This window comes from Protopterus annectens, chromosome 16.part0 (assembly GCF_019279795.1).
Source record: "Protopterus annectens isolate FY-2018-M chromosome 16.part0, PAN1.0, whole genome shotgun sequence".
In the NCBI taxonomy this organism is placed as follows: Eukaryota; Metazoa; Chordata; order Ceratodontiformes; family Protopteridae; genus Protopterus; species Protopterus annectens.
In genome coordinates, this window is record NC_056750.1 from 10798448 (window position 1) to 10811412 (window position 12965).

Here is a 12965-nt window from a genome sequence, read left to right on the forward strand (position 1 = left end):
AGCCATAGAGACATTGTGTCTACCAATAGCACATCCATTTCTAAAGAAGAATTCCAAAGGAGCCATAGAGACATTGTGCCCACCAATAGCACAGCCTTGAAAATGTCTTTAAATTGTACTAGAAAACAGTGTGGCACCATAAGTCTCAAAAAGGACATATTCAGGATCATATATTTAAGAAAAACGTGAGGGAAAAGCTGAAAACTGTGCCATTTTTATTTAAACTTAATTGGCAACATTTTGAAATAAGCTTTAAAGAAACAGAATGTTGAATAACAAAATCAGTTGAACGTAAGATGCAAGATTAAATATTTCTCTGACTATCTCGACAGTGAGTTGTAAGGTATTTAGTATTGTCTTCACAAATCATAATTTAATTTAGAAAGTAGAGCAGTCTAGAGATAATGTCAGAACAGTAGCCTACATCCATATCTAACTTCAGGAAAAAACTAGATCATCACAGATGTCGTTCAGTCTGGAGAAAGGATGATCATTAGTAGGGCAGCTTGGGAATTTTCTTCTGTGACCATTCTTCTATAATTTCACTATAAATTATGCACTGGAGTACACTGAAGGGAAACACATTCATATTATATATATATATATATATATATATATATATATATATATATATATATATATTAATTATATATTCGAATTTTAAAAAGTCGAATCCCATATGTTCAGCAACATATGATTGAAGTTTGAAACTTCGAATATACAATAAAACATAAAAAAAAAAAAAAACTTACCTTAACGTTCTGAGCAGGGAGGCAAGCCCCACTGCGCACCCCCCAAAACCCCCCTACTTAAATATACCAACTCTGAGATCGCACTTCAGTGCAGAAAAGGGAAATTCTCCCATTCTGCACCATATGGCGCTGTTACATTTAACCTTCGAACTCTTGAAATGTCGATCATATGGTGTTGACCATATGACATTCAACATTTCAAGCGTTTGGTTTTCTAATAGGAACCCTATATGTATATATATATATATATATATATATATATATCCAGTATTTCCACATTAGACTGATTTACTGCTTTTTAGGAATTGGAGGGGAAATATTGTGAATTACGGAAATATTCAGCAATGCCTGATGACTGTTAGGTGTCTGGAGTTTCTACTCATTGACTTGTCCACCACAATTGTTCATTACTGGTTACTAGGCATGCAGTCCAGTAGACTGCTAAGAAGCCTATCCCAATTTTCCAATTACCCCAGAACACTGTCTAGTTAAATGACTTGTTCAGAGTCCCCATTATTCAAATGTTTTACTAGAGAATCAATCCATCGATTCCAGGAAACAACTCATTAATAGCTGATAGGATCATAGGAGGTAAAAGGCAATTTCTGCTTTACCAGTACCTGCCCTTAGGCTTTGCCTCTCTTCTCAAGGATGGCCAGATTAGCCATTCCAGGGGTGAATTTATGAATACCCATCCAGTGGTCCATCTCCTTTTTAAAGGCAGGAAATGTGTCACACTGCTTAACTTGGAGGTGGAGTTTGTTCAAGAGAAGATGTAGGCACTGAGTGACAAATCCATCCCTCTTCCTTATCTTATTTATTTTTTTGGAGTAGATTTGGATCTCTAGCCATACTGTTAGTGGGACTGTTTGATTTATGGAGGTATAAGACTTCTTGGACTACTGGATTCCTTATAACTCTAGAAGAAGAACACAGATTGTACCCAAGGAGTCTATATGAAACTGATTTTAGGGAAAAACCTTCCACTCTTTCTTGGTAGTTTAGGTGTTTTAAGTCCATGATGCTTTTAGTTAAAACTTTTGGGGTCTTTCCAATTGCTTGGTATGTTTAGTAAGATACTTTGAAAAGGAGGTGTTGTAATCAAGGATGGATCTGATTTAGTGAAAAGTGCAAGGAGGTGAGCATTTCTTCTGATCAGAAAGAATTAACTTTTGCCCTTATCTGTGCGAAGTAAAAGAATTTCCTAACCACCATTGCAACATGATGAAGCTGTCCACCCAAATATCTAGGTCTCTTATGACCTTTTTATTTTGAAGCGTTGTGTTATCTATGCTATCATCTGGAGCTTGGCATGCTTGCTAAAATCAATAATGTTACATATTTTGGCATTGAACTTGAGTTCATTTTTAGTACACCAAATATTGACAAGTGTAAGCTTCTGTGGGGGTGTATATATGTCAGAAGAGAGTTGACGATGACTCCCAGCTTACAAACATCCATAAACTTTGTTAACAAGAAACCCTCGTTTGATAAAGAGAGATCTGAAAAGTAGATACAGAACAGTTTTAATTCTCTGTGCTAATTGCAAGACAAAGATACAACTACAACCCATCAAACCCTAGACTTCTACAGGACCAGTGGGGATATTTACCTCACTACTATCATTACACTGAATCTAAGCTCCTGATGTGGGAATAGAACTCACCACTTTTTGATTTTCCACTATCAAAGGTGATTGTGCTTCTGGTCGAGCCATTGACAATGGCAAGCTCTACCTGATATGCAATGCAATAAACTTATTAAATGACAAACCTGTCCAGCATTTTAAAATTAAGGGGAACTGCTGAAAATAAGAAAGGAAAAGGCTTATTAAAACCCTTGTCCAGTGTCTTAGACACTGGAAACAATGTGATTCATCAGTAAGAAGGGCTGCTGGAATACTGTAATATGTAGGTGCAGACACATTAATTGAAAGGAGAGCATTGTAATTCCTCTGTACAGTCGTTAGATGAGACAGTTCCATCTCCCACCTGTCTTAATATATCTATATATATATATATATATATATATATATATATATATATATATATATATATATAGGTGCTGTAGAAGAATAACAAAATAGAATAGGGATCTGCTCTCAGTATCCACAGGAATGACTTACAGCACTTAGCATGTACACACTTCCGAAAGGAATGGAGGTATGGTAAGCACTTTAAAATATGACAGGGAGCCATAAGTGTCCAATAGGATACCACCCCTCCCCCATATTTAAATACCCAAGAAAAACATAAGAGGAGACTGTTTCCGGGATTTTGATTGGTTATCTATGCCTGCATCACTGCAGTTCCTAATTCACTCAGCGGGGGAGTCCGTAGTTCTGTTTGCAGGCTAACATGACTGTATTAAATGTATTTATTTATTTTATTTTACATTTGTTTACCAGGAGTGTCTGACTGGGCTGGAAGCCCCTTTTCAGTGGAGACCTGGGAAGAAAAGCTCCAGTAACAAAAATGTTTTACAGAATGTTTACAGCTAAAGAGATGGCTACTAACTGATCATCATATATATATATATATATATATATATATATATATATATATATATATATATTGGGAGTCTTCTCAGATTAAACAAATATATAGCAGAAATTGTATACATTAGTCAAGAATGGTGTTTATAATACAATAACATATCACAGAAATCTGTTACTTTTGACAGAATCATAGTGTTATAAGAAAGGAGAAACATAAGGGAGAATGGAAGTAAGAAGTAGAAAAGGCTGTAGGGAGAAGGAAAGAGGAGTCTAGTAGTGATAGGGTTTAGTGGGCTTAGAGTAGGTTACAAGTACTAAGGGAGGGATCGACTGCAAGCACCCAGGAGTTGTACAGGAGCGTAGTCAGTTGTTGGTAAGATGATCCCTGAGTAACAGCTTAAATCTGGAGGTATTCAAGGTGTTTATAGTAAGTGTTGAGGGATGGAATTCCATCTTTGGGATATCTGGTTAGAGAACAGAGAATTCCCAAAGCTATTTTTGGATTTGGTGACTTTTAGGAGTTCATCAGAGGATCTTAGTGTTCTGCAGTATGTGTAAGGTTGAACTAAGTCTTTGAGTGCAGGGCAGTTTTCAGGTTGGTTAAGGATGGAGAAGGCAATAGTTAATTAGTAAAACGATAGTAGATTGGGCAGTTTGATCCAGTTTAGTTCATGTAGTGCAGCACAATGATGCGATCTGTGAGGACGGTTCATAGCGAATCTGGCTGTTTTATTATAACAGCCTTATCATTTTTTTAAGTCGGATTTTCTGAGGTTTGTAAAAATAGGAGCTGCATATAGAAGGGTGGAAAGTAAGTGTGACTTGGCTATGGCATGTCTGGTGGTGTTGGTAAGTTAAGGCTTGGCTCTGTAAAGTGAGCCAAGTTTGATGTGGACCTTTTTGACCGTCTGCGCTATGTGTTTATCAAAGTTTAGGCAGTTATCGATAGTGACCCCAAGGGGGGAAGGTGGTCATGTGACTTGATATTAAGAGAAGAGCATTAGTTTTGTTTGGATTAAGTATTAGTTGTTAGTCCGAAAATAACTTTTGATGTCTAGGAAGGATTTTGTTTTTTTTTCTAAGAGATCAGGAAGGGAAGGGGTTGATCATATTAGGGAGGAGTTGTCACCGTATTATACGATGGTGGCTTGGTGCGTGGCAGTGCAGACTTTGTTAGTAAATATGGTAAAAAGCAGTGGACCTAGGATTAAACCTTGTGGAACACCAACTGTGACGGGTAGTAGGTGAGAGAGTTCATTTAGCCACTTGACTGCTTGTTGGCAATCTGATAAGTATCAGTGAAGCCAAGAGGCTTGTTGGGTGAGTTTTAAGGATGCTAGTTCATTGAGTAGTTTTTGGTGGGATATCGTGTTGAATGCTTTTGACATGTCAAGGAAAATGGCTGAGACTAGTTGGCCTTTGTTTCTGAGCTGGTTGATGGTACTGATAAAACTTATTAGAGCGACTATGGTACTGTGCTTGAGTCTGAAACCATGTTCGGTATTTATGAGAAGGTTATTACTTAGTAGTGAGCAGTACAGTGGTGCAGCAGTTAACATTGTCACCTCACAGCAAGAGGTTCCCTGGTTTGATTCTCAGCTGGGGTGCCTTCAGTGTGGAGTGCGCATGTCCTCCCTGCATTTGCGTGGGTTTCCTCCAGGTGTTCTGGTTTGTTTCCTTTCACATTCCAAAGACATACATCTGGAGGTTTTCTCCCCAGGCCACCTCTGAAAATAGGCTATGTCCTAGTCTGACTTTCCCCATCAAAAAATTTTAAATAAAGTAAATAAATAAAATAAATAAGCAATGTTCAATGAGTTGTTTGTGTATGCATTTTTCAAGAATTTTGGCTAGTGTAGAGAATATAGCAACTGGTCTGTAATTAGAGAAGTCAGTTGAGAAGCCACCTTTGTGCAAGGGGATGATATAAGAAAATTTCCTGAGTTTGTGGCTCTATTGCTCAGAAACTGACAAACTGATTAGGATAGATATGAGATGACAGATGACAACTGCTGCTGTTCTGAGAAATTTGTTAGGGAGTAGGTAAGCAGCAAGGGATGTGGGCTTTGATTTATTGAGAAGTTTTTTAATGGTCCTAGTTTGTATCAATTTGACAGAAAAGGAAATGAGGCTGGGTACTGATGCTGTAGGAACTCTTAGGGGTAGTGTTGTTTTTTACGAGGGATGGTGTGGAGTTTATGAAGTGTTAGCTAAACTGGGAAGCAATGCTATCTGTGGAATTTAAGGTACTAGGTGATGGAGTAGTGACTTGACCAGGTTTAAGGATTTGTTTTATGGCTCCCAAAAATGTTTGGGGGTTATTTTGGTGTTTCTTTGGATTTTGCTATAATATTGCTTTTTGTCATCCTTGATTCATTTTTTGGCTAGATTTCTTAACTACAGGTAGGTGACTAGGGTGGCTTGTTTTTTGGTCTGTTGATATTGAGACCATACTCGATCTCTCTGTTTGAGGAGTTGCTTGATTTCCTTAGTTAACCATGGTCGACATTTTGATCTTCCTAAGGGGGTGCAAGTTTACTGATGATATTGAGAAATTTATTATTGAAGTGTTGAACTGCTGAGTCTAAGCGGAGATATTTTAATGGGGACCAGCTGCATTGTAGTAAGAGGGATTTAAAAATTTCTGGGGAGAAGTTCCTTTTGTTGTGGACATGTTTAAATATAATGTTCTTTTGGAGAGCACCCCTGGTGCTTCAGTACGTGGGTGGGTAGATGATCACTAAGAATGACAGGGAGACGGCCAGAGTGGTGACAGAGGGAGGGCCTGTTTGTTACTATCCAGTCTAGGACTGAATAACATGATAAATGATTAAATGATAACTAATGTCATGTTAGATACTAGTTCTAAGTTACTGTTTCACCTCAGCATATTCCTATTGTGTTCTTGTTTAGTTGCTCATATCAATTATGTTCTTATTCCTGACTGTTGCCAGAATAATGAATGTCTATAGTGTGATTTTTTTTTTTTTGCATCCCCACAGTACCGACCTTGATGATTTGTCTGCCTTTACTCAATCTGGCCATTTGTTCTGCAGTCAGAAAGGTGGGAATTGTCAGGCAGATGAGCTCTATGACCCATTCTTTCCTGCATAGAATCCCCCATGAGCTTATCCATGCTTGGCAAAAGTCAGGTGGTAGAGAGAGATCCAGCTTTGCTGGTCCTGTAGAGCAGCCTACTCACTTCTCCAGTAGACTGCCCCACCCTCTGTAGCAACTTTGTTGAGCCCCACTACAGCTGTCATCCAAGGAGACTGTGTGCCTTACATGCTGAATTCCCGTTGGATCAGATTGTGACTAAACACGAAAGTGTTGGCTTGAGTGACTCGAGCTCCATGGGATAAACACCTAGAACTCCTGCTTAATGTTACCCATGTGGTGAGCCACAGCTGCCCCCTGATGGGTGAGCTGGTAGTGGCTGTTTATTCCTGTATACCCCATCAGCTCCTACAGGTGCCCACACCTCTATTCAAATTCAGGTCAGTTGCAATGTAGTCAAGGTTTTATCTCTCTATCCCACAGAGTGTTTTGTGGTGTAGTCATTTTCATAAGCTATTAATCAAACAACTGTGTTCATATATACATGACTGTGCCTGTGAGCTTGTGTGTTTGTGTCTGTCTGTCTGACTGTATGTACATGCACACCTATGAGCATGTGTTTATGATAGCTATCAGGAGATCAAGATAATAAAATTCACAAAGAGAGTGGAAGTGCAGGATTGTATTCATTAATGGATTACAGAGTTAAAGACAGTATAAGAAGTTTGAGAAGATACAGAACACAAGTAAAGCTACATTAGTGGCATATCCATGCAAGTAAGCCATTGCATAACTTAAGATGGCTGAATAGAGTATACAACATATCTATCAATCAGATAAACAGGCAAGTGGGCAGACGATAACATCAAATTCTGTATCTGCATTAGGTGTATTCCTACTTGGCATAAGATTTCCAGAAAGTGCTTATCCTGTAATACTTATCTGATAGTGTAACCTAGGCTGATGTTCATTTTTTTCTTAGTCTTTAAAATGCAACTTAAATGCACAGACTCAAACCTACACTATGTTTTTAATGCAATTAATGCCATACTTTATGTAGATATTGGCTGTAAATACAGATGTTTTTTTCTGTGGTTGATTCAAAGTATTCTTTTGACATAAATGCATCGATAGAAGAAGGAATATAAATAAAAGGTAAATATCTGAATAACAATAAATAATGACCTGGGTTACTGCTGACTCCTGAAATAATTATTGATTTATAGAATAATTTGAAGACATTAATTTGATGAATACCTGCAGTGAGACACTGGCAGCTCCAGCGGACTCCCCAAAAATGGTTATGTTGCTTGGGTCACCCCCAAAGGCTGCAATATTCCTCTTCACCCATGAAATAGCCATGTGTTGATCCTTGAGGCCATAGTTTCCTGGATATTGATGGAGGTAGCAAGAGGGAAAAATACAGAAACAGTTTATGCTATGTAGAAAATTATAAATTAGTTTTTATAATTTTACTACAAGTAAGCCTGGAAATGCTATAAACCTAACTCAAAGAATTGAAATGCACTCAGTAAAATTAAACAGTCTAATTTTTGCTCTAAAAATGTGCAAGAAAAGTAATCAGTACTCAAAGAAAGAAAATATTTATAAATTGTTGCAGAGGTGTCATTTAAACTTGACAAATTTGCTATTTTTTGATTAGTTAACTAAAATAATTTACAAGTAATTGAATGTTTTTCATAGTACGGCTGTGTTTTTTAATATCTTGTTTAATCAGTACTGAGTTTCCTTGTGGACTGCAGGCTGCAAGACTATTACCTGTATGAAAAGTTCAAATATTTCTTCACTTTTTTTAAAATAATTCACTTATTAACCAGGTAAATGAAGTGCTGCAGTCATTCTTACATGCATTTTTCACTAGCACTATAGAATCACAGCCTAACTGTCCATTTATTCAACTAAACACTCCCTTATGGAAATTTTCATTGTTTCTAAGTACCATACATCATACCTGAGTTTGCCTAAAGGCATCTCTTACTCAGAAAATGTAATTCCATTCTTTGCAATGTTTTTTTACTGTATTTGTGAGATTTGATTGTAAAAATAAGTCCCTTTTATTTAATAACTCTGTTTCTTCACACATAGAGGAGGTGTTTGTTGAATTAGGGCTATACTACTCAGAGACAGCTCCATGTGGTCCTGCAGAGTGGTCCTAGCTACAGAGAACTGAGAAAAGGGACTACTTTCCAGATTTAAGTATTTTTTCTGTTTTTTATTTGGAATACCTTCTCTTGCTTATTTTAAACAAGCTTATACTGTTTTTTTAACTGTTTTGCTGCATTTTATAGTATCTGCACTTAAAAGTTTATCTGGTCGAAAATTAATCGAAAATCTGTGTTTGTTTGTTTAATTTAACTATTGAGGCTGCCCACTAAAGTGTGCTAGCCTGTGTAACTGATTTATTGCTGCCTTCTGTATTTCTGAGTGTTTTCTATCTAAAAACAAAAAAAAAACAAAAAAATAATCCTTGTTTTCCCACCTCTCCTCGACTAGTTTAGACCAGTTTACAGGCTTTGTTGTATTCTGGGCTGTGGTGTAGTTCCTGTATTGTCCATTACCTTACTTGGATAAGAAGGACATTTCTTTGCTCACCAGTGGGAGTGGAGAGCCTTGAGCAGCCTATCTGTCCCTGAAAGAAGTGACCTCAGCACAAGAGCTGTAGTAATTGGTTGTTTTGGACCAGTTCTAGCTCTTTTCAAGTTCCCTGTTTAAAATCCGCCTCAGCGTTTTTTTCTGGCTATACTACTCAGAGACAGCTCGACGTGATCCTGCAGAGTGGTCCTAGCTACAGAGAACTGAGAAAAGCAACTACTTTCCAGATTTAAGTATTTTTTTCTGTTTTTTACTTGGAATACATTTTCTTGCTTATTTTAAACAAGCTTATACTGTTTTTTTAACTGTTTGCTGCATTTTATAGCATCTGCACTTAAATGTTTATCTGGTCGAAAATTAATCGAAAATCTGTGTTTGTTTAATTTAACTATTGAGGCTTCCCACTAAAGTGTGCTAGCCTGTGTAACTGATTTATCGCTGCCTTCTGTATTTCTGAGTGTTTTCTATTTAAAAACAAAAAAATAATCCTTGTTTTCCTGCCTCGCCTCGACTAGTTTAGACCAGTTTACAGGCTTTGCTGTATTCTGGGCTGTGGTGTAGTTCCTGTGTTGTCCATTACCTTACTTAGATAAGAAGGAAGTTTCTTTGCTCACCAGTGGGAGTGGGGAGCCTTGAGCAGCCTATCTGTCCCTGAAGGAAGTGACCTCAGCACAAGAGCTGTAGTAATTGGTTGTTTTGAACCATTTATAGCTCTTTTCAAGTTCCCTGTTTAAAATCCACCTCAGAGCATTTTTTTCTGGCTATACTACTCAGAGACAGCTCCACGTGGTCCTGCAGAGTGGTCCTAGCTACAGAGAACTGAGAAAAGTGACTACTTTCCAGATTTAAGTATTGTTTTCTGATTTTTACTTGGAATACCTTCTCTTGCTTATTTTAAACAAGCTTATACTGTTTTTTAACTGTTTGCTGCATGTTATAGTATCTGCACTTAAAAGTTTATCTGGTCGAAAATTAATCGAAAATCTGTGTTTGTTTGTTTAATTTAACTATTGAGGCTGCCCACTAAAGTGTGCTAGCCTGTGTAACTGATTTATTGCTGTCTTCTGTATTTCTGAGTGTTTTCTATCTAAAAAAAAAAAAAAAAAAAAATCCTTGTTTTCCCGCCTCTCCTTGACTAGTTTAGACCAGTTTACAGGCTTTGCTGTATTTTGGGCTGTGGTGCAGTTCCTGTGTTGTCCATTACCTTACTTCGATAAGAAGGAAGTTTCTTTGCTCACCAGTGGGAGTGGGGAGCCTTGAGCAGCCTATCTGTCCCTGAAGGAAGTGACCTCAGCACAAGACCTGTAGTAATTGGTTGTTTTGGACCATTTCTAGATCTTTTCAAGTTCCCTGTTTAAAATCCACCTCAGAGCATTTTTTCTGGCTATAGTACTCAGAAACAGCTCCACGTGGTCCTGGAGAGTGGTCCTAGCTACAGAGAACTGAGAAAAGTGACTACTTTCCAGATTTAAGTATTTTTTTCTGTTTTTTTACTTGGAATACCTTCTCTTGCTTATTTTAAACAAGCTTATACTGTTTTTTAAACTGTTTGCTGCATTTTATAGTATCTGCACTTAAAAGTTTATCTGGTCGAAAATTAATCGAAAATCTGTGTTTGTTTAATTTAACTATTGAGGCTTCCCACTAAAGTGTGCTAGCCTGTTTAACTGATTTATTGCTGCTTTCTGTATTTCTGAGTGTTTTCTATTTAAAAACAAAAAAATAATCCGTGTTTTCCTGCCTCTCCTCGACCAGTTTAGACCAGTTTACAGGTTTTGCTGTATTCTGGGCTGTGGTGTAGTTCCAGTGTTGTCCATTACCTTATTTGGATAAGAAGGAAGTTTCTTTGCTCACCAGTGGGAGTGGGGAGCCTTGAGCAGCCTATCTGTCCCCGAAGGAAGTGACCTCAGCACAAGAGCTGTAGTAATTGGTTGTTTTGGACAATTTCTAGCTCTTTTCAAGTTCCCTGTTTAAAATCCGCCTCAGAGCATTTTTTTCTGGCTATACTACTCAGAGACAGCTCCACGTGGTCCTGGAGAGTGGTCCTAGCTACAGAGAACTGAGAAAAGCGACTTCTTTCCAGATTTAAGTATTTTTTTCTGTTGTTTACTTGGAATACCTTCTCTTGCTTATTTTAAACAAGCTTATACTGTTTTTTTAACTGTTTGCTGCATTTTATAGTATCTGCACTTAAAAGTTTATCTGGTCAAAAATTATTCGAAAATCTGTGTCTGTTTGTTTAATTTAACTATTGAGGCTGCCCACTAAAGTGTACTAGCCTGTGTAACTGATTTATTGCTGCCTTCTGTATTTCTGAGTGTTTTCTATCTAAAAACAAAAAAAAAAAACAAAAAAAAATCCTTGTTTTCCTGCCTCTCCTCGACTAGTTTAGACCAGTTTACAGGCTTTGCTGTATTTTGGGCTGTGGTGTAGTTCCTGTGTTGTCCATTACCCTACTTGGATAAGAAGGAAGTTTCTTTGCTCACCAGTGGGAGTTTGGAGCCTTGAGCAGCCTATCTGTCCCTGAAGGAAGTGACCTCAGCACAAGAGCTGTAGTAATTGGCTGTTTTGGACCATTTCTAGCTCTTTTCAAGTTCCCTGTTTAAAATCCGCCTCAGAGTGTTTTTTCTGGCTATATTACTCAGAGACAGCTCCACGTGGTCATGCAGAGTGGTCCTAGCTACAGAGAACTGAGAAAAGTGACTACTTTCCAGATTTAAGAATTGTTTTCTGTTCTTTACTTGGAATACCTTCTCTTGCTTATTTTAAACAACCTTATACTGTTTTTTTAATTGTTTGCTGCATTTTATAGTATCTGCACTTAAAAGTTTATCTGGTCGGAAATTAATCGAAAATCTATGTTTGTTTGTTTAATTTAACTATTGAGGCTTCCCACTAAAGTGTGCTAGCCTGTGTAACTGATTTATTGCTGCCTTCTGTATTTCTGAGTGTTTTCTATCTAAAAACAAAAAAAAAAATCCTTGTTTTCCCACCTCTCCTTGACTAGTTTAGACCAGTTTACAGGCTTTGCTGTATTCTGGGCTGTGGTGTAGTTCCTGTGTTGTCCATTACCTTACTTGGATAAGAAGGAAGTTTCTTTGCTCAACAGTGGGAGTGGGGAGCCTTGTGCAGCCTATCTGTCCCTGAAGGAAGTGACCTCAGCACAAGAGCTGTAGTAATTGGTTGTTTTGGACCATTTCTAGCTCTTTTCAAGTACCCTGTTTAAAATCCATCTCAGAGTGTTTTTTCTGGCTATACCACTCAGAGACAGCTCAATGTGGTCCTGCAGAGTGGTCCTAGCTACAGAGAACCGAGAAAAGCGACTTCTTTCCAGATTTAAGTATTTTTTTCTGTTTTTTACTTGGAATACCTTCTCTTGCTTATTTTAAACAAGCTTATACTGTTTATTTAACTGTTTGCTGCATTTTATAGTATCTGCACTTAAAAGTTTATCTGGTCGAAAATTAATCGAAAATTTGTGTTTGTTTGTTTAATTTAACTATTGAGGCTTCCCACTAAAGTGTGCTAGCCTGTGTAACTGATTTATTGCTGCCTTCTGTATTTCTGAGTGTTTTCTATCTAAAAACAAAAAAAAAAATAATCCTTGTTTTCCCACCTCTCCTTGACTAGTTTAGACCAGTTTACAGGCTTTGCTGTATTCTGGGCTGTGGTGTAGTTCCTGTGTTGTCCATTACCTTACTTGGATAAGAAGGAAGTTTCTTTGCTCACCAGTGGGAGTGGGGAGCCTTGAGCAGCCTATCTGTCCTTGAAGGCTCACCAGTGGGAGTGGGGAGCCTTGAACAGCCTATCTGTCCCTGAAGGAAGTGACCTCAGCACAAGAGCTGTAGTAATTGGTTGTTTTGGACCATTTCTAGCTCTTTTCAAGTTCCCTGTTTAAAATCTGCATTAGCGTGGCTTTGCGCAATTGTGCGCATAGCACAGTGCCGGTTAAACAGGGTTAAACTTTTCCTGGCTCTGCCAAGTCTGCTCTTCAAATTTTCCCTTAGAAAGCTCTACTCTTAGAATAACCAGTCTTCTCGTTATAT

At 37.8% G+C, this 12965-nt stretch overlaps 1 protein-coding gene across 1 annotated transcript in view; it reads right to left on the minus strand.

Annotated features, from left to right (window-relative positions):
- The window catches only part of LOC122791049 (bile salt-activated lipase-like), a 299760-nt gene that overhangs the window by 194513 nt on the left and 92282 nt on the right, over nt 1-12965 (minus strand). The window contains exon 5 of the mRNA XM_044058827.1: nt 7564-7694. Coding sequence (XP_043914762.1) covers nt 7564-7694 — 131 coding nt within the window. The remainder of the gene's footprint in view (nt 1-7563; nt 7695-12965) is intronic.